The following is a 21208-nucleotide window of genomic DNA, read 5'->3' as shown; positions in this document are numbered from 1 at the left end:
ATGTAGATTTATATGATGATGCAGCTGCTGTACACTAGGGCTCCCAGTGATGGAATTACACCAGTATTAGAAATGGTGGGATTTATTTGCAGGAAAAAGGGCTAATGTAAACACAGCCTAAGGATTATTGGATAGCAGATCTGCCCTACCAATATTGGGATCTCCAACAAGAGAACTGGGATCCCCTGTATTTTGCTGATTGTCCTTGATTTTATTGAGAATATTTGAGAAGGTAAGAGACTGCTTGCTCCTCTGTGGCACTCCCCTAGGGGAAATACAGCTTGCTCAAGTAGGAAGACAGTGATCTACTGGCTGCCCTTCTATTTGTGGTCTACAGTGTCACTATATTGGCACACCTTTAAAAAAACACTCAATTTCAGAGTCCTGCTGCTTTGTAGGCAGAAGCTCTTCATCCCTGAGCAGGAGCAGGACAGGTACCAGTGGTGGTACTTACAGCTGTTAAAACTGGTAATCTACACATTCCTCTTTTTACCGTAATATAGGCACCTGGTGGCGGGTTGCTTCCCCTTCCATTGGGTGTGCTTCAACCCACGTTAGCACTTGTATTGATCATGAGCATAAGCCTGGAGTTTGGAGCAACCCAAAATTGATGGTGGGTCGGAATAGCACAGTTGAACGGGGGCCAGAGTCTGGATCATACAGCCAGGTTTGTGTCTGATGTTTATTCCTAGTAGAGCATTTAACACTGATACAGCCCTTCCAAATGTTTTATAAACATTTAATTCACAGTTAAGTGGTCCACAAGTATATGTGGGCCTTATGTCCATAAATACCCTTCATAGCAGCCCTGGGGAAAGTCTTAAAGCTGTGGAAGCTGATGCTCAGAGAGGTAAAGTGGTGCCAAAGGCTAGAGTGAGGCAGTATTAGATTTGCAATTAGAATTTGAGGCTTCCTCCTTCTTAGTTCCATGCTTACACAGCTAGGGTGCCCTGTTCTGGGAGACAGGAGCAGCAGTCATTTGCCCTGGCACAAAAGCTACCTGCCCACATTTGTCATAACAATGAGGGGGGGAGATATTTTTCTTGCCTGTGACACCCCTGCTGCCCCAATCCAATACCCAAGTGACACGGGCAAGACGAGAGGGGAATATTGTACAGAGAGAGAGAGAGGCTCAGCCGTGAGCCCCAGAGCTATTGGGGCGCAGTGCAGTGCAAGGTACTGGTGTTTACAGCGGGACTGGAAGGTGAATTCAAGCGTGGAGCCTGCTATGGAGCCGATCAGGGGCCAAAGAGGACGAGCGACACGTGACTGCTTAAAGCGCTACAGCCGAAGCAGGGGAAGAAATATCCTTCCCCTGGTGCATCGCTTTGTGAGGCAGTCAAAGATCCCGTCTCCTTGTAGCTGCTGTTGCTGCACATTAATATGCTTCACCACCAGCTCCCTTTGCGGACGGCCCAGCCAGCGTCTCGACTGCCACTCCACCCTCGTCCGAATCCGAGCATAGGGCGTTGCGAGCCCTATGCAAATCAGGGATCGGAATATCCGCCAATGGGAGCCTGGTCGACTCCCACGGCCGCCAATGGGAAGCGGCCGGCCGCCTGGGCTTGGATTTATATCCGCTCGCGGCTACGAGCGTTATTGTCATTGCAGCTGCGGGCGTCTGGCAGGGCGGATCGGGCTCAGTGTGGCGGTGAGGGCCAGGGCTCTGCCTTGGGTTTCAGCCTCCGTAGGGTTTATTTTCATAGCGTGCGCATGGCTGCTGCGCGGGCGGTTCGCGGGGGGCTGCAGGCGGGGGCAGGTCACGGGCTGGGGGCAGGTCGGCGGCCCCGCCGGGCCTCTCGGCGCTGCAGCCCGGGCACGTTGTAGCCCTGGCGAGCGGCTCCCGGGGCGGTCCCTCGGGGCGGGTCGTGCCCCGCGGCCTGCGCGTTGTAACGCTGTTGTATCTCCCCCCCCCCTCCCCAGGCCCTGGGACCGGCGCGGCGCCTCTCCTCCTCCCGGCCGGCAGCCGCCGGGATCGGCCCCTGCTCCCCGTGCGCCGCGTCCCCCCCGCCATGTCCGGCCGAGGGAAATCCGGCGGCAAAGCGCGAGCCAAGGCCAAGTCGCGCTCCTCCCGGGCCGGCCTGCAGTTCCCGGTGGGCCGCGTGCACCGGCTCCTGAGGAAGGGCAACTACGCGGAGCGGGTCGGGGCCGGGGCACCCGTCTACTTGGCCGCCGTGCTCGAGTACCTGTCGGCCGAAATCCTGGAGCTGGCCGGCAACGCCGCCCGGGACAACAAGAAGACCCGGATCATCCCCCGGCACCTGCAGCTCGCCATCCGCAACGACGAGGAGCTCAACAAGCTGCTGGGCGGGGTGACCATCGCCCAGGGCGGCGTCTTGCCCAACATCCAGGCCGTGCTGCTGCCCAAGAAGACCCAGAGCTCCAAGAAATGAGCCCCGAGCCACCCGCATGCCCAGGAAGTCAATCGATCCGCGATGCGGTGCAGCCAACCTTGGCGTTCCCCTCGTGTCCTCTCCGTGTGCCCGCTCTCCCACCCCCCGACCCCCCCCCATTGCTGCCGGGGGGCACTGCCCTCCTGCCCCCCATGTGCTAGCTTTGCCGTCCGGCAGCAGGGGAGGTCGTAGCTCTTATTACAGAATGATAATGAGCCTGTGATTCTTTCTCTTCCTCTCCAGCCCCCCAGCAAGGAGGGAGGTATGAAACGAAGGAAGGAAGCCGTTTGAATTTGAAATAGTAATAATAAGAATAAAAAAGCTCTTGCCCAGGTGCCAGCACCCTGCCTGGTACTTCTAGGTTGCTTTCTGGACTGTTCAGCTGCAAAGCTATCCTTCCAGGGTTGCTGGTCAACAACTCTGTTCTCAGAGCAGCATCTGTGGGGTTGGTGGCTTGCTGTTCTGGACCTGCTCACATTCCGTGGGAAGAAGTGTTTGGGAGAAGGAAGAATTGATTCTCTCTCTCTTCTCCCCCCCCCTTCTTTTTTCTTTTTCCCTTTGGGAAGGTGTAACTAACTGCAAGGGAAAATATTTTGCACAGTGAAAGCTCCAGCCTGGAGCAGGAAGAGACTGGGCTTGGTCAATGCTCTTTATATTTATGTTGTGTTTGTGGATGTAACTGAAGATACCATGTGTTTCCTTTGTATTCTACCTGGATATTGTTTGGGGGTGGGAGAGTCATGGAGGGTGATCTCTCCCTATTGCTTAACTTTTGCACGAATGATCTACTTTACTTTCTCACCTTGCTCCACGCAGGAGGTAGGGAAGTTGAGGAGGGTGATAATTTTACCTGCTGTTGCTGCACATCCCCATAAATGTGATCAGAAATGGACTTAGTAAGTACAAGGAGGGTGGTGAGGCCAGGAGACTTTCCAAATGTGAAAAAAAGTATGTTTCTGGGAGGAACTAGTCTTGTTTTGCCAAGTCTACCAAGTCTTGTTTTGTCCAGTGGTATAAGCGAAAATGTCATCAATTGTAAAGGAGCCCTAACTTGGGTCTCCGGTTACGTTTTGAATCCCTTCTTGCAAAGTCACCTTATTGTAGCTGTTTGGCTGAGTTCATGCACTCAGTGGACTAGTAGGATTAGTTATTTCTCATTAGTGTGGTCCTGTATGGTTTGGGGGAAAGGGTGCACTTGAAAATACTCTAAAAGAGCATTACAAGGTCATGAGTTGACCATTGGCAGGGAATGGAAGCTGCCATTGGTCCCCCCCCCCTTTTTTTTTTCTTGATCCGATTAATAGCTTTATGTTGCAGAACCTCTTATTTTTATTGAGAACTTAGCACTTGTACCCTAATTGCACTTTATAATGACATGCAGTGTTTTTGTTCATCACTACTTCTGGTTCTTAAAATGAAGTGCTAGTTATATATCTGTTAACTGTAGTCCTCCTTAATGGATTAATGTTTCTTTTTTTAAAAACCTATAATTTACATAAAGCAAATATATAGTTAATGTGGTGGTTATTAAATGGCTATTTGGATAATGTATGAGCATGAAAGTCAGCCTAGCAGTCCCTGTGACGCATAGTAGCTGTGATCTTATAGAAATTGGTATGAAGAGCAATCTTGTTCCTTATTGTGAGGGCAGCTTGTTTATGTGGAAGGTTGATAGAATCATGTGCATGTAGCAGTGTCTAGGCTGTTGGACAGTAGAACTTCATAATCTTCTTAAAGTGCAATGGACAACTGTCTGTGCTGTAAGTAGCATGTGTTCCACCTATCAAATCAGCTCTTAATTTTGTAGATGAAGTAACTTGCTCTGATTCAGTTAAATTCCCTAGAATAGATGAGTTTGGATGCCTGTAAGTGGTTTTATGAAGAGGTTTTTCACTCCATTGTAGAATGTGGAAAAGGTATGTTACTAGAGTATTGATTTAGTGATAATGGAGACGTAAACTTGATATGACACTGGCTGTCTGGGATATTCTGTGGTTTCACCCCTCCTCAGGCCTGGGGGAAACGGTTTTGTTTCTGGGCAGCTGTATCTTACTGCTGTTGCATGGGACCAACTTGGATTTTTTCCTTCTGTAAACTGAGCGTTAGGCCATACTGGGGTGGATGAGGGAGAGAACTAGGTATTTTTCTTTTGATACAAATCACTGTTTAGAGAATGGAGATTCTAAAATGTCTCTCTCTTAGTGTCTTGTTCTTTTGTTTCTCTAGGACCAGCATTCTGTACGACTCAAAGGAGGTTGCTTTGTATTTCTTAGAAAATGCAGAACTTGTGATACTGAAAAAAAGAACAATGCAAACCCAAAATCTGATTAAACTGGTTCAGTATTGAATGTATGTCAAATTCGCTGTCTGTTATCACCACATCACCTAACTTTTGCTTGCATTGGAATTGTCATATCTGAGGAAACAGGCTGATATTTTTATGTCAGTAACTTTTTGTATTTGGATTCTGTCTTCCTGGGAAGGATGGGGAAAGAGATCTGATTTAGTCCAGCAATCCCAGTCCGTTGCCATAGACGTTATGTTTACTTTTTTCACTCCAGATTGATCCCCTCGCCTGTCTGTGTGAACAAACATAATAGTCATCCTCCAAATTTTTCTCCCCGCTGCTGGTAATGTAGAGTCACTTGATGACCCAGCCAATGAGGCAAATGCAAAGAAACTTGAATCTCCCTCAGAAGGTGTCACCTGCAAGGAAAAGCAAAGCTGGACTGGAACACTTACTCAGCTGGCTGATGATAAGCTTGAGACACTGCACGGGAGCTAAATTTCTAGTGTAGACTTAAGTTTCATGTACCCTTTTCCACTTGTACTTAGGTGGAGAGCTCACAATATATATGCCAGGAGACATCTAGGATGTGATTCTGCAAAGACTTGTATTCCTGATTTTCTCTTCCATGGATGGGGAGGAAATTGAAAAAGGAGGGGGGGGGGGTGGAGAAGGGTGCAGGGGGAGAGGACCATAAGCCAGGGGGTGCAGCACCTGAAGTGGTTTTCATCCTATGCAGTGTTTACAGTTTGGTTCAATGGCTCTCAGCACCCCCACTGTACAAATTGTTCCAGCGCCCCTGGAGAGGATGCAGGCAAGCTGCGGGGGGGAAACAGTGGTTGTCTTTTAAAGAGCCTGTAAATAGAAGATATTGAGGAACTTAATTATTTGTATGCCACTAGCACCAGTAAGGATTGGGGCCCCTTCGCTCTGAGCACTAGACAAACACAAATAAGGTTGTCTCCGCTGTAAAGAGCGTACAGTTTAGGATAGGATGCCACATGTGTGTAACAAACAATTGAAGGAATGGGGGTTAGAAACCTGGCAATGGAGGAAGAAAGGCAGTAATGAAAACATTACCCACTACTGGGTCTTCTGTCAAATTCTAGGTAAGTGTCAGAAGTGCATGACTAGCCATCTATTTGGCTATTTCAATTTAGGAAAGAGTTTTAGTTTCTCTTGTGCCCTGCATCCAGTGGAAGCCAGGCTGATGTGTTCTTAACAGATATATTTATTATAGTTGATTTTTGTTTTTTTATTAGCTGGGGTTTGGCTTTAGCATAGGTAGGTACACTTTACTTGTGGGTATTTAAACTCCATCCCAGTCCGCACTAGTCCAAATAACAATACTGTGCAAGGTTTGGAATCCAAACCTACTTTAAAAACTTCTATTTTTTTTTTAACTGTCAGATTTTTATAGTATTGTGACTTCAACTGGTAGCCTGCCATGAGATCTTCTTTATTGCTCAAAGAGGGGAGAGAATGTTTTCCTCAATTTCCTTTAGTCTGCCTTGGGCATTTGGCAGCGTTTTATGCAGTTACCCACAAATACATGCAGGAAGCTATTTTGCATAGCAACATGGGAGAAGAAAAGTTCTATTAACAGGAAAAATACAAATTATCGGAAGGGAATTGGAGAGGTCTGGCAACTGAAACTGCTTCTAACTCTTAAACTGATTAGATTTCAAATTAATAATGTCCTTTTAATTCTGCAAAAAGTTGTGTTGTCATCTGGGCCCAGATTAGGGTTGGGCAAGTCAAATATTTGAAAGCACTAATTTATTAAAACAGTAAGACTTCACGGTCTCCGATAACTTACTAGGCATAACTATTTAAGGATAAACCCAAATTATTTTAACTCGGGGGGGAAATGCAAAACAGTCTAAAAGGTAGTCTGGTGCCTATACCAGGGCATTCTTGCTGGAATACTTGACCATATTTGACTATAGTCAAATAATTGGTGGACCATTGACTGCCTGGTTGAGATCCTCAAAGGTATTTAGGTGCCTAGTTCCCATTGTGTTCAGGCACCCAGCTGCCACTGTAATCCTTTGAGGATTTGGGCCCTAGTGACTAAGGAAACTACCCCAGACCTGCTTCTAAATGTGGTGCTTTTATAGCACCACAATAACCTTGCCAGATGGTAATAAAAGTGAAAGCTGCATTAGTAGACTGGACTGAAGAGACTGACTTAACCTAGCAAATCTCTTGTGTGTTAACTTCTCCGTGACTGCAGGTTTATATCCACTAGCCCTGCAACTCCACCTGGGATTTGAAAATCAAGCTGTGTTCTTCTGCATGTCAATTACAAATATTCTGTAATCAGAATTTAGCTGATAGCTTTGTTGATAGAATAGAATTCACACACACCCCTTCTGTGTAGTTGCTCCACAAGGAGCATGAGTTGTGACTGTAAATCAGAGGGCTCTGACATAAGGGGAGTAGCTACACTGAGTTAGGAAGGGTGATTTTCACCTAGTCACTTTCTTGGCCTCTGTGCTCCAATAGTGTAGCAGACTGCAGTTCTGTCTGCCCACAGATTGTATACACCATGGCCAGTGATGGTGCAAGTTTTGTATAGTTTCTTTGTGCTTCCCCTGTCTGTCTCCAGCTGCTGTCTCTTGTCTTTATACAGTAAACTCTTTGTTCTGTTGGTACAAGGCCTAGCACAATGGAGTTCTGGCCCATGACTTGGGTTTCCATGTGTAACTGCAGTAACTGTCTTCTCTGTGCAGTCCTATCAATGGGCCTGCCCTTGCCTGGAGGAACCACTGCTACAGGTGGGGGGGAGTGCAGCCTCTGCTGAGGATTGCTCCTGTGAGGTAAGCGCCTAGGCCTTTTCCCAATGCTTGCTGATGCCTAGCGGGGGTGGTGTGTGTGGGTGTTTTTCTACTGATTTCCTATATGGCTTTAATCAGGGGCCCTTAGTCATTATGACACTAGGGAAACTGGCAGGGTCGTTAAGTGAAGAAGAAACTGGAAAGGAATTAATGCTGTACATCCAGCGAGCTCTGCTTTTCTGTTGACGGCCCAGAACTTCAAGTCTTTTTAGATTATAAGTTCTTTGGAGCAAGGGCTGTCGCACACACATTGCCTAGAACTGTGGGGTTCCAGTCAGGAACACAAATAATAAAACTATGAACTGGACTGAAAGTACTAACTCTGAGCTTATTTCCAAGGGCTCATTGGTCTGTTATCAGATGACCTTTTTTCTACAACTACTACTAACCTTGGCTAGATTTAAAACAGTGATGTAGAGATGAAATGAGTGCCTAGTCAGGAAGCCATCCAGTCCTTTTTATGACACACTTGCCTGCTAGGGCTTTTTGGCAGAAAAGAGTGATGACTAAGTTCACAAAGATGAATCACACAGGTTTTATTTTTGTTTTTTAAACTGGGTTTGCATTGCCTCTTTGGCTTTTTCCCTTCTATATATTATACAGAAATGGCCTGACAGGTGGGCTGGGAGGGGAGTTGGAGTGGCTTGTCTTTAAATTATTGCTGCTTTCTCATGTGGCTTTCTAGGTGTACATGGGGAAGCTGTAGCAGCATAACCTAATATGTGAATTTTAAACCAGTGTAAACCTCTCTGTGGACATGCTTATTTTGGTGTAAGAGTGACTTCTTTTGATTTTTAGTTAGTCTGTTAAGTTTAAAGTGCAATAAGCCACTCTCAAACAAGACTAAGTGAACATGTAGAGGTTTGTATTGGCTTAACTACACTGGTTAAAAATGTTTAAAGTTGAACTGGTGCAACTTTCCCCTGTACACTAGCCCTTAAATATCAGGAATATCTCATCTGGTTCCCCTGGTTTTGAGGAAAAACATCTTGGGTGAATATTGTGAGCTCCCTACCTCTTACTTGACCAGGAATAGGGTTGCTGAATCCTTAATATGTTTTCTCCAAAATTTTGATCAAAAGAGTTAAACAGGCCTAAATAAAAATAAACTCAAATCACAGAACTTTCAGTGGTCTACCTAAAAATCCCTCTTGTTCTCTTGACTCTTGTAATGTTGCTTGGCCTCTGGTCACTATAGTTTTCCAGGTTAGAAAGGAGATGAATTTCTAATGAAAAATTTCTGCCCTTATCACTCATAATCAAAAGAAGGGTGTGCTACTAATTTCCAGGAACACTTGGCTGCAGGAGCTGGCCTCTGAAGATTTTTATCCCACAGTCTTTCCTAAACCAGATTCTAGTAGGATCCTTAGATCCTGAAAGCTTGTTACACTCAAACAAGTTCTGACTACTGACACAAACACTGTGCTTCCCTTCACTTAATGATTACTGGCTCCCTTTTTGCCTGGAGCTTATAGCAAGGGAAGACACTTATTTACAGGAGACCATAGATACCCATTTGAAGTGCTAGAGGTAAGAGACTTTTCTTCTGCTAGCCACACTACGAGGCCTTTTCATTTTTGCTTTCTCGCACTCCTTTCCTAGACCAGTCTGTCCTGACTAGAACCTACTTTTGTATACAAGTGTATATTCTACAGTAATAGTGCACAGCTGTCCCTCTTACAGCATGCAAGGTGGTTGCTTGTTGCAGTATATTCTTGATGTGGTAGAGGTCATGTAACCCCAAATTTTATGAGTTGGACATAAGATTTGGGGTAGGTGTCCTGCACTCATCTTTTGTTTCCTAGATATCTCCCACCCACTTTTTATTTTTCTGCATTTTATTACAGCTTCTGTAGACTGCTGCTCAGAAAGGATCTGGGATAAAAGGGCTGGAATGAAATCTTCCCGGGTGCCATGATTAAAAACCCAAGTAGATAGGAGGAGGAGGAGGCAGCAGTGCTATAGCAAGAGATGAGTGCAGTTCTTCCTGTGCATCAATTCTTCTGCCTTGTTATAGTATAGGAAGGGAGACGCTTAAAGCTTGCTACTTATGCTCTCTAGCTTTCCCTCTTTAGGTGCTCTGGCCCTGCTCCTGAAGGGAGAGGTTGAAGCAATTGGCTTATATCTCTGAAAATGTCACATTTAAACAACCTTACTCATGTTGGGTGTAAATGGCCAGCTGTAGACTAAATGTCAAGCTGCCTGTACCTTACCAAAAGAAAAATGCATAGAAAAACCATTCTGTGTTGTTCCTGGGCTCCAAACTAAGAAACTCTGCATGGATGTCCTTGATGTTTTATGAGGAATAATGAGTCTGTTACGCTGAACCATTAATCAGTGAAGTGCAAAAGTACTGAGTAAGATGCATAGGCTAAGTCTTAAAACATAGCCTGTGAAGACACAACTATAGAGGTAGTGAAGTCAAGCTACAATCCATTCCACTCAATTTGATGGGGACCATGTAGGCAAATACTGTACATGTATGGTAGTGTAGAGGACAAAGCCAAATGTTGCCATATTGGCTGTTACAGTTGTAAAGTCTTTCTTAAAAGTAAAAAGAAAAGGAGGACTTGTGGCACCTTAGAGACTAACCAATTTATTTGAGCATAAGCTTTCGTGAGCTACAGCTCACTTCATCAGATGAGCTGTAGCTCATGAAAGCTTATGCTCAAATAAATTGGTTAGTCTCTAAGGTGCCACAAGTCCTCCTTTTCTTTTTGTGAATACAGACTAACACGGCTGTTACTCTGAAACCTGCTTAAAAGTAATGAGGAAAGGGCATCAGGCCCCACTTTACTGTGTGGCTGCTGGGTGAACTCTTTACAAGGATAAGAAGTTATGCTTACTGTGACCTCTGCTAAGCCTAGGGGCAGACTATGATGCTGCTGTGGGAAGGGAGCATGGGTGTGAATCTAAGCCCTAGTTTTTTAAAGATTATTCCCAGGTATACAAAGCTGTGCTTAGAACATAAAGGCATACAGTTTACTGAGCTGAAGATGGCGGTAGTGGGGCTGCTGCATTATCCAGCAGTCAAGTCAGCTTGGGCTTTACCTCTCTTTAATTGAATTAAAGGTGAATGTGAACAACCTTCTGTGTAGTAGCCTTTGTTTTACATTGTTCAGCCATGCTACATTTATGCCCCTGCTGTGCCACAAATTTTGGTGTAGATAAGGGGCTGGAGATTTGGGATTCTGTGCAGGTACCTGGTGGGAGTGGGGGTTGGCACCAGGAGGAGGATATTCTCTTCCTACCTGTCCCACCTGGGAGCAGAGCTGCAAGAACTAAAGTGTCACTAAACTTGACCTACTCCCCTCTCAGGCAATGGTGTCGTCCTACTTTACAGTGAGTAAAGGGCTGGAAGCATGTGGGCTCTTTCTGACCATTGAGCCTAGGCCCTCTTTTCAGTTGTTTGTAGTTGAGATAAACGTGGCACAAGTAAGGGCCTAACGATCTGTGCTGTACAGGCACCTATGCCAAAGAGCAGCTTTGCCTCAGACCCAGCCATCCTTTTGAGGCTTTAGCGCTGCAGTTCTCAAACTGGAGTCTGAGAGGAGGTCTGAGAGTCATGTCTGGGGCCTTTGGCCCTGCTGCTCAACTCTTCCCCCTCCCTTCCAGTACCTCCTGCAGCCTTGGAACAGTTATTCAGCTGTGTGCAGGAAGTGCTAGGAGGGAGGGGAAGGAGCAGGCATGGGGGGTGCTCAGAAAGAAAAAGGATGGGGATGGAGCCTTGGGGGAAGGGGTTGGCTTTGTGTAATTACAGGTTTCAGAGTAGCAGCTGTGTTAGTCTGTATTCACAAAAAGAAAAGGAGTACTTGTGGCACCTTATGCTTTGTGCCCCTACTCTACTTATGCTACACTGATGACATCTTCATCAGCTGGACCCATGGAAAAGAAGCCCTTAAGGAATTCCACCATGATTTCCATCCCACCATCAACCTCAGCCTGGAACAGTCCACATGAGATCCACTTCCTGGACACTACAGTGCTATAGTCTCAAGGTGCCACATGTACTCCTTTTTTCTTTTTGTGTAATTAAAGAGTGTGCAAACACCCTTGCCCTGTCTCTCTCCCTCCCACCCCCTCACTCACTTTCAGTGGGGTAGGGGAGTGGGATGCAGGCACTGGCTGGGCAGTGCTTACTGTGGGTGGCCCCTCTTAGAGATGCAGCGGAGCTAAGGCAGGCTCCCTGCCTGCCCTAGCCCTACACTACTCCCAGAAGTGGTTGGCACAGCTCCCATTGGCCAAAGTTCCCAGCCAATGGGAGCTGCAGAGTTGATGCTCAGGTAGTGCCCTGACTCATCTCCCCCACCCCTAGGGGCTGCAGAGCTGTACTAGCCGCTTCCAGGAGCGGTGCCAGGGCGGGCAGGCAGGCAGGGAGCCTCTGCGCCCTGCTGTGCCACTGGAATTTTAGTGGCCTAAAGTTTTGGCTTCAGTAGCCTCCGGCTGATGGAGCCTGATTCTGGGAGCCTCCCACTGAACACGGGAGTGTTGGCAACTATCACCCCTAGGGAAAAAGTAGTGGGGGGGAGGGAGAGAAAGAGCATGTGTTGTTTTTCTTCTCTGCTCAAGTAGGAGATACCTGTGAAATAATATAAACATTAAAAAAAAACAAACAGCTAAGCCTATGGCTGAAACTCAGGCCTGCTGCTGTCGCCCTTACTCCCCTGTCCGGCCAGTGAGAGGAGCATAGTGTAGGCGAGTGCCCTACTCTTACACTCCCTGAGAGCAAACAGCTCAAATGACAGTGGGAGGGGTGGAGAGCTGAACCCACAGCCCAGGCCACAGCCACTGCAAGGTGCTCACAGCTGACAGCAGCTGCCCACCCAGGACCCAAAAGCCCCTGGCGCCAGCCAGCTGCTCCAGGCCTAGCTGGACAGGGTAGGGGGCAGAGCAGGGTCACTCGTTTCTATCGTAGGGGGAGCTCCTGCGTCGGAGAGAAGGGGAGGGGACCCGACCCAGGGGAAGAAATGGTCCGGCAGGCAGGGCAGAGATTTAAACCGGTTCACACCAGCCTCGAGCTAGCTGGGACAGGACGCTCAAGCAGGAGCCGTAGGGGGACAAGCTCCGCACCCCAGGAGAGGGGGGCACCAGAGGAGGAGAGCTCGAACCTGGACCGTGACACAGACAGCCCCTGCCTCCCCCCGCATGGACAGAACATAGGGAGGGGCAGGGCCCCCACCCCCCCCAGGCTGTTTTCCCCATGCTCGGCGTACAGAGCGGGGCTGCTGGCCCCACACATGCAGCCGCCTTCTCCCCACCCCACCCCACCCCACCGACAGTCTCCCCTGCAGCGCTGGGGCGCGCCAAGTGCATCAACCCGCTCCCGCCAAATTTCCCAGAGCCCCCGCAGCTAAGCGCCGGTTCGCTCCCCGAGCCCTTCCCCCCCCCGCTAAGCGCCGGTTCGCTCCCCGAGCCCTTTCCCCCCCCCGCTAAGCGCCGGTTCGCTCCCCGAGCCCTTCCCCCCCCCCGCTAAGCGCCGGTTCGCTCCCCGAGCCCTTTGCTCCCCGAGCCCTTTCCCCCCCCCGCTAAGCGCCGGTTCGCTCCCCGAGCCCTTTCCCCCCCCCCGCTAAGCGCCGGTTCGCTCCCCGAGCCCTTCCCCCCCCCGCTAAGCGCCGGTTCGCTCCCCGAGCCCTTTCCCCCCCCCCGCTAAGCGCCGGTTCGCTCCCCGAGCCCTTTCCCCCCCCCCGCTAAGCGCCGGTTCGCTCCCCGAGCCCTTTCCCCCCCCCCCCGCTAAGCGCCGGTTCTCTCCCCGAGCCCTTTCCCCCCCCCCGCTAAGCGCCGGTTCTCTCCCCGAGCCCTTTCCCCCCCCCCGCTAAGCGCCGGTTCGCTCCCCGAGCCCTTTCCCCCCCCCCGCTAAGCGCCGGTTCTCTCCCCGAGCCCTTGCCCCCCCAGCTAAGCACCGATCCACTCCCCGAGCCCATTTCCCGCCGCCCCCGCTAAGCCTCAGTACGGCCCCCCGCTCCCATTCCCCCGCAGCTAAGCAGCGGTCCGCTCCCCGAGCACGCTCACCGCGCCCGTCCCCTCCCCCCCCGCACAGACGGAGAAAACAAATCAAAAGGTTTGAACAATTTATTGACCAACAACAAAAAAGGCCATTGACTCTGAATCCCGAACACGTGGTGCACCGCGTGGGGGCGGAGGGCCGCAATGGGCAAGGCCGCCACGCGCACAACCAGCGTCACCCCGCAACATGGGTCCAAGGCTGCGACAGCCCCGCTGCTGGGGCAGCTCCTCGCCACGCTTGGCTCCGCACAGGCACTGCCCGCACGCCGTGATGCGGCTCAGCGAACGGGGGGGGGCAGGTGCCCTTTAAGAGCTACCCAGGCGCCATTATAGCGAACGGGCGCCTAACTGGCCGTTTCCATGGCGCCAGGGCGAGAACCAATAGAGGGCGTGGTCACTGTTCGAAAAATTCTGAAGTAGGCCAAAAGACCCCCCCCGCCCCCCCCCGCAACAGGGCAGCGGTGCCGGGACCCGGGGGGACCCACGTGGCATCGCCCCCTACCGGGGGTGGCGCAGGGAACATAAAAGCGAGGGCGCTCATGAAAAATAGCTGCTATGGAAACTGGGGAGGGGGGGCGGGACCTAGCCCTGTAAATAGGGGGCTGCGGCGAGCAGAAACCTTCGCGGCTGGGGGGGGGGGGGGGTGCCAAGTAAGGAAACAAGAGTGACGGGCTGCGAGGCTGGGGCAGCCCTAACCCCCGTTTCCCTGCCCGCGGCGACGGCTACAGAGCGAGGCCGGCAATACAAATACAACGCGGATAACCTGGGTCTGTCCTCACATCAGAGTCTGTCTTGGGGCTCAAAGCCCTGGGGAGCTGGAGGGGGGGTGAAGGGTGGGGAAATGTTCTCTCTCCCCGCCCCAGCGTGGTGGGGCGATGGGGGCGCCCTGCCCCCCCCCCTTATGCCTTCCTGCTCTTCAGCGCCTTGGGCTTTGCAGACTTCTTGACCTTTTTGCCCCCCGGGGAGGCGGCTTTCTTGGCAGCCTTCTTGGCTTTGCCCTTGTCTTTCCTGGCGGCTGCGCCGCTGGCTCCTTTCTTGTGAGATTTCTTCTCGGGCTTCTTGCTCTTGGGGGCCGGTTTCTTGTCCGCCCTCCGGGAGGTGGAGGCTGCAGCCTTCTTGTGGGACTTGGGGGCGCTGCTGCCAGCGCTCCCCTCGCTGCCCCCTTCCAGCTTCTTCCTGTTGAGCTTGAAGGAGCCGTTGGCGCCGGTGCCCTTGACCTGGAGCAGGGTGTCGTTCTGCACCAGCGCCTTGATGGAGTATTTCAGGTAGGTCCGCCCGTTCTGCTGGTCGAACCAGGACACCTTCTTGGCCTCATTGTAGATCTTGGCTAGCGAGGAGCCGTTGCGCTCGCCCAGCTTGCGGATCGTCTCCACCACCAGCTGGCTGTACTTGCCCGGCTGGTTCTTCTTCTTGTTGTTTTTCTTCTTTTTGGAGGGAGACAGGGACGAGCCCCCGCCCTTCGCTTTTTTGGCGCCACCTTTCTTCTCCGGGGCCAGGGGCGCTTCCTCCGCCTCAGTCAGAGGCAGGTCGGCTTCTTCCAGCTCCACCGACATGCTGGCTGGGACTGCTCAGATTGCAGGGAAGACGCCGATCGATGCCGCAGCTAATCAGTGCACGGACTCGCGGCCGCTGCTTGGGACCGCCCCGGCCGAGCTGGCTGGTTGCTCGCTAGCGCAGGCGTCAGTGGGGAAGCACCAGGGGCCGGCCGCTCGCTCCGCTCCGCTCCAGCTCAGAGCTGCAATCCGCCTGGCTGCCTGGGCGGGCTCCGAGGCAGCCCTTTATATGCACAATGAGCGGACCACGTTGAGAACAACAACAGCCTGGGCCAGGGCCAGCTCCAACTTGTGCTTCTTGCAGCCCCTTTGCGGGGCTCTAGCTCCCAGGTCCTACACCCCAGCGCTGAGGCGGCCCCACAAAACCCTGCTCCTGACGGTGCCTGACCCCGCTGCCCTGCAGCCGGGGCTCCCTGGGCCCGAGAAAGGTCCCCGAGAAGCGATTTAAAGAGCACACCCTATGCTGGGGAGAGACAGAGGAGGGGGGCGCCCCGAATAGGGGGGTCTGGGCCTCCCAGGAGGACTTATCCAGCCGCACTATCCCACAGGTCGGGTAGCGAAGAGGGGGGTCTTGGGCTGGGTCCCCTCTGCGGGCGGCGGGGATCCCTGGCGGCTTTTCTGTCCCGGGGATAATTTGTTGTAACTAACACACTGGACGCCCTCACGTGGTCGGCAGCAGCAACACGGAGCAAGCGAGACGCTTCCAGGGGGGTCCCCGCCCGATATGGAGGGGCCGAGGTTCTGAGACGCCAGGGATCTCCGCGGCCAGGACCCCGCTGCTAGAGGGACCCCACCGGGCGGTTGAGCGGTGTCACCCAATTTGTGTCTGGGGTGGTTAGATTCCCCCCCCCCCCGGCAGGCGCTGCTTAGACCTATATTAAAATACAGGGGTTCGGGGAGGCAGGAGCCCTCGATCATTGCTATAGGGCGGGCTGCGTGTGCAGGGCCGGGGGCTGCGTCCCAGGTAATCTCGGGGAGGGGGGGTGCAGCGAAGGGTTTTATCGTTGGGGACTTGCGGAAAGAGGGGGAGCTCTCAGGCGTGTCGCTCTGGAAAGAGGGGTTAACCCCCCATACACACATCGCGCCCCTCGCACGGGTGTCTGTGCATACTGCTGCCCCATGCCCACTGGAAGGGGCGACATACATGCCCCCCGGCAGCCCGGAGCGTGTCTGCGGGCTCCCCGATGGCGCTGCAGTGGCAAGGGGGATGGCGCAGGAAAAGATCGCGCCCCTCCCGTCCCCGGCGGCTCCCCGTGGGGGGGCGGCTGGATTTCCCCCGCCATTCCCATCCCAAAATTTCATCACAATTCATGCCCCTTCTTCCACCCACCAAAAAAAATATTTTAAGAAACAAACTCTGGCGGGCGGAGCTGAGCCCTTTGTGTCAGCGTGGGGCAGGGGATGGTGGGCGGGCAATGTCCAAATCTCCCCGCCAGATCGCTGCCTCCTGGGTCACCTTGGGAGGGGGCGACGCCCCCTCGTCTGTCCTGGGGAGCGGGTCACTGACCCTGCGTATCCAGCAGCAGCCAATCCCCCGCCGGGGGGATCAGGCCCTGGGGCACCTCCGCCTCTGTCCGGGTCAGGATGGGGCGCAGGGCCGGGGTGATGTAGAGGGCTAGGGCCGCGGGAGGGCAGAACATCACTGGCACTGTCCACCGCCTCCCCCGCAGGAAGGGGCGTGTGTGCAGCGGGGCGGGCGGCTCTTTGCCGGCTGCCCGCATCCGCCGCCCAAGCCCGCCCCCGAGCCACCTGGGCAGGGGACGATGCGGTGACCAGAATCCGGAGCGGGCCGCTGTGCGATGCCCCCATGCCACGAGGGGGGGACCAGTGGTGGTGGGGGGGGGGGCGGGGGCTGCAGCTCTGTTCCCCGCCCGCCGCCCCTGCAGGTGGGCGTCAGTCGGTGCGCGGGGCAGGGCGGTGCGGAGTTACAGCGGCTCAGAGTCTTGTCTGGGGAAAGCGGCGATTCCCCTCCGCTGCTGCCAAAACTGGGGGAGGTCCCGCCGGAACGCCCGTCTTGTCAGCCCCACTTCTGGTCTGGAAAGGGGGGGGCAAGGGAAACCTGCGTCCCTCGCTCCTCAGCTGCACACCCCCCCCCCAGAACCCCCTGTACATGGGAGGAGGAGCGTCCCGTCCCCCAAAGCCCGCCACTCACTCCAGCAGCGGGACAAATACTGATAATTCTTGGAGCCCCCCCCCCCCCCACGCCTCTCCCCACTCCCTTCCTATCTACCCCCCACACCATCGCCCCACTCCCTTCCCTTCCACCCCCGCCCCTGCCTTTCTGCCCCACCATCTCCCCCATCTCCCTTTCCCATTCCCATCTGCCCCCAACACCCTCTCCCTTCCACTCCCGCTTCCTGTCTGCCCCCTTCCTCTCTCCCCACTTCCCATCTGCCCCCCATTGCCTCCCTTCCCTCTTCCCCACTACCTCCTCCACTCCCTTGCCCCATCCCCTCTCCCCCACATCCTCTCCCTTTAACCCCACCCTTCCTGTCAGCCCCTCACACTGCCTCCACCACTGCCTTATGTCTCTGTCATGTTTGCCCCCCACACACAACCATTCCCATCTGCCCCACCGCCTTCCCCACTCCCTTCCCATCTGTGCCCTCCTTCCCCCCCCCCCCTCCACACCTCCCCTGCCTCCCCCACCACCGATCTCTGCTCCCTTCTCTGCTGTCAGGGGACAGCCACCCACCACCTGCCTCACCTCCGCTCCACTCTCCTCTGCACATAGAAACACCCCCCCCCCCGCCAAAAAAAAAATCTTTTCCCTTACACCCAGCCTTCTTTCCTGTAGTTCCCATTGCACTTTCCCCCTCTCTCTTTCCATAGCAAATTCTCTGATGGACTCAGCTATCTCAGGCTTGGTCTGCTGTACCTGCTGCCCTCCTACCTTTGTTCTTGCTGTGATTGAATGCAGCACACTACTGTATGAGGCATCAGATCTCAGATGATGCCCCATCATACACAGACTGGTACTGTCCAAAAGTGAAGCAGGAGAGCAGCCAGGCCCAGCCACTGCCCCTGCTGGCCTCCCTATCCCCCCTCCCCTTACTTGTCTCCAGATAAAGTGAAGCTTTGTTGAGCCCTGCATCCCACAACAGGTTAGGGATAAATGGATCTGTGCTTAGTCTGACGGAGCTTGTGGGGGACAGCCTGTGAGTTTGTGTGTGAGAGCTGAGGTCCCTTTCTCCCGTATGTCGGAGATGTGTATGCCTTAAGGGCAGGGGCATTAGAGAAGGGCCCCCCTCACAGCCCGTGCCCTTGGCACCAGAGCTTCTTAGGCCCTGTTTCAGCCATGGCTGAAGAAATATGGGGCCGAAGAGGCAAAAGTAAGCTGGTGGGAAATGTCCCTAAGATATCTGTTGCTGGGCTAATAATGCTAAATACATTCTCTAGCCAATCAGTGCAGGATCACTTCCTTTACAAATACTAATGAATTAAGCCTGGTAGCATCCCTGGGAACTGGTGAACATCAGTAAAGCTCTTGTATATCAAGTTCCAACCCTGACAGCGTTTATTTAGCTGTCATATCCCTCTGAAAAATTATGGGGTCAAAACACACACACACACTCTCTCTCTCTCTCTCTTCAAAGCAGCCATTAATTTTGCGTGCCTTGATTTCCAGGTACTCAACTTGTATCTAAGAAGCTGCAGCTTCCATTGACTCCATTTGGAGCTGTGGTGCTCACAGTCTCTGAAAAGCTGATCCTTAACCTCCATCCCTCAGTTTCCCTGTTTGTACACTACAGATTAAAAATAGTTCATTGGTGGTTGAAGTCATACACACAAGGGAGGCAGCATGGACAGCATACGGAGCTGGGATTCAGAACACCTCTGCAACTGGTTTGTTGGGCGACCTTGGTCAAGCCATTTCACCACCTTTTGCCTTACTTTCCCTATCTGTAAAATGGGGATAAGGATGTAAAGCACTTGGCGCTCTAGTCATGAAAACTACTATGTAGGAGTTAAATATTATTATTACATGTTCGTGACATACTTTGACAGTTCCTAGTGGGGGGGCCACTAAAGAACAGCAAAGTATTACTAATAACTGAGCTCTGATTACGACCATAGCTTGTCAGAATAGTGTTACATTACAATCACAGAGCAAATTATAGAATCATAGGCTATCAGGGTTGGAAGGGACCTCAGGAGGGCATCTAGTCCAACCCCCTGCTCAAAGCAGGACCAATCCCCAACGACCTCACTGCAAATCTGGGAGAAATGACATTTCCCATGATCTGTGCCCCAACCTTCAACTCCTGACAATCCGGGGGGCGGTGACAGCTGATTGTTCTGACATTTGACATGGCTATTTTCAACCTCATCCTGTGTGAATGCACTCAGCTCTTATTAGCCACTGCCCCCCGGTCCTGCGTGCATTGAAGTAAATGGGCTCTGCATCCTGCAGGATTGGGTGCATTATCTGTGACTGTGGCAGAAACCAGGCATCTACAGAGACCAGCATCTCTGGCTCCATGCCTTGCATGTGTGAAGATTTTTCAGAGAGGCCAGGAAAATGGGTCGTGACGTACCAAGACTCTGTAATTTCCCTTCCCAGATTCTAGTGCTCCCTCTGACTCAGCCTCCTGAGCTATCAATCCGTTTCTTTCATGTACAGTGAAAATGCGTATTTAATAAGCTCTCCTCCACCACAGCCCAGCAGAGATGGAGCCACTTAAAAATGGGCATGTGCCAAAACCCACAATTATCAGCTGAAGGCAGCACAGCTATATCCTATATACACACCCAGACTTCTCTACTAAGTCCCCTCAATTGCCCTTTGAGCCCAGCTAGAAAGTGGGAAATAAATGCCTTATCAGGCCGTAAACCCAGCTCCCACTTCAGTGCTCCCAAACAAAAGCAGTTAGCACAGACTCTCAATAACAATGGAATTGACTATGGGGAATCTTAGCAACTCAATTTAGATTTAGATTTGTCCTTAATTATGCAGTTATCCAAGTGAAGAGACAGTCCCAGGCACCTGTGGACCACAAGGCCTGGCTGAACAGCATTTATCATCCTGTTATCTGGATGTACCCTGTGCCAGTTAGAGGACATGGAAGTAAAAATGCCAGAGGCTGGGGGTCTGCTAACACTGCCCACTGTTCATGGCAGTAGCAGGAGGGACAGAGAAGAAAATGGGGACAATCCAGTACTGCTAGGGTTTGCTCAGCAGACATTCTGTATGGGCAATAGTAACCTGAGATGGGAGCCAGAACTGAAATGATTAGCAGATCCTTGCTCACTCTGTCCATGTTGCATCAACAATAATAAGTAATCAAAAGCCTAAAGAGAAGAATGATGGGTTTGCAGTTAAGGCTTTAGACTGGGATTAAGTTTTGGGTTCAGTTCCTGACTCAGGCCCCTTTGTCCCTTTGTGGATCTGGGCTTGATTAACTTGCATTCAGCAGGTCGGTGGCAAAGTTCCTGTTTTAGGCACTACTGCACTCCACAAACCCCCACATGGCCGACACGGAGGCCTATAGGCACCTACCTTTCCGATGAATTGAGCTGTAGCTCACGAAAGCTTATGCTCAAATAAATTGGTTAGTCTCTAAGGTGCCACGAGTACTCCTTTTCTTTTTACCTTTCCACTGTAAAAGTTCTCTCAGCACATATCTTTCTGCACCTGGGGATGTGCACTGCTGCCTCCCTTGAGGCATCTGGATGCCTCGCTCCTCCCTGAGGCCCACAAATCGGGGAAGATTGTTAGAGGAGCACCTAGCTTGCCTGTGGGGCCTGAGCCAGTAGGCATGCTCAGAGGCCACCTAATTCCACGCAAAACAGCCATGTTTGTGGGGAGACAAGGCAATGACCTCCCTTATAACTTGTACACCAGTGGTTTGGGCCCACCCAAACCCAGTTTGTGGGAGATCCCCAGTTCAAGTCCCACTCTGCCAGGTGAGAAGAGGTTTGAATGGGGATCTGCCAGATTTCAGGTGAGTACCCTAGCGCCTGGGCTATGGAATGGTCTGATGTGTCTCCCTCTATCTCTACAATTGAAGTTGTTCCACTTTAATTAAATAAACTAACTGAATAATTAAATATTAATTGGGCCAGAGAAAGAGTGAGAATCCCTCTGTAGTCCAGGTGGGAGATCCATTCTCATCAGGCAGCAGGGGAATC

General features: G+C 51.9%; 2 protein-coding genes across 2 annotated transcripts; one reads left to right on the top strand and one right to left on the bottom strand.

The window, feature by feature from the left end:
* Nucleotides 1-1544: 1544 nt before the first annotated feature.
* Nucleotides 1545-4741, top strand: LOC140914178 (histone H2A type 2-B). Its single transcript, XM_073351400.2, has 2 exons — nt 1545-1651; nt 1924-4741. Exon 2 carries the CDS (start codon nt 2013-2015, stop codon nt 2391-2393), a length of 381 nt encoding a protein of 126 aa, XP_073207501.1. The 5' UTR covers nt 1545-1651; nt 1924-2012; the 3' UTR covers nt 2394-4741.
* Nucleotides 4742-13574: 8833 nt separating this feature from the next.
* Nucleotides 13575-15298, bottom strand: H1-10 (H1.10 linker histone). The gene has a single exon (XM_073351399.2). It carries the CDS (start codon nt 15074-15076, stop codon nt 14423-14425), a length of 654 nt encoding a protein of 217 aa, XP_073207500.1. The 5' UTR covers nt 15077-15298; the 3' UTR covers nt 13575-14422.
* Between the last annotated feature and the right edge of the window lie 5910 nt (nt 15299-21208).

The sequence above is a fragment of the Lepidochelys kempii genome, chromosome 7 (assembly GCF_965140285.1).
Source record: "Lepidochelys kempii isolate rLepKem1 chromosome 7, rLepKem1.hap1, whole genome shotgun sequence".
Lineage (NCBI taxonomy): Eukaryota > Metazoa > Chordata > Testudines > Cheloniidae > Lepidochelys > Lepidochelys kempii.
Note: the sequence above shows the minus strand (reverse complement) of the source record. Positions and strands in the feature narration are given on the sequence as shown.

What these genes read in the sequence shown, in the direction of transcription:
- LOC140914178 (XM_073351400.2), top strand. Translation starts at nt 2,013, where the DNA reads ATGTCCGGCCGAGGGAAATCCGGCGGCAAAGCGCGAGCCAAGGCCAAG.
- H1-10 (XM_073351399.2), bottom strand. Translation starts at nt 15,076, where the DNA reads ATGTCGGTGGAGCTGGAAGAAGCCGACCTGCCTCTGACTGAGGCGGAG.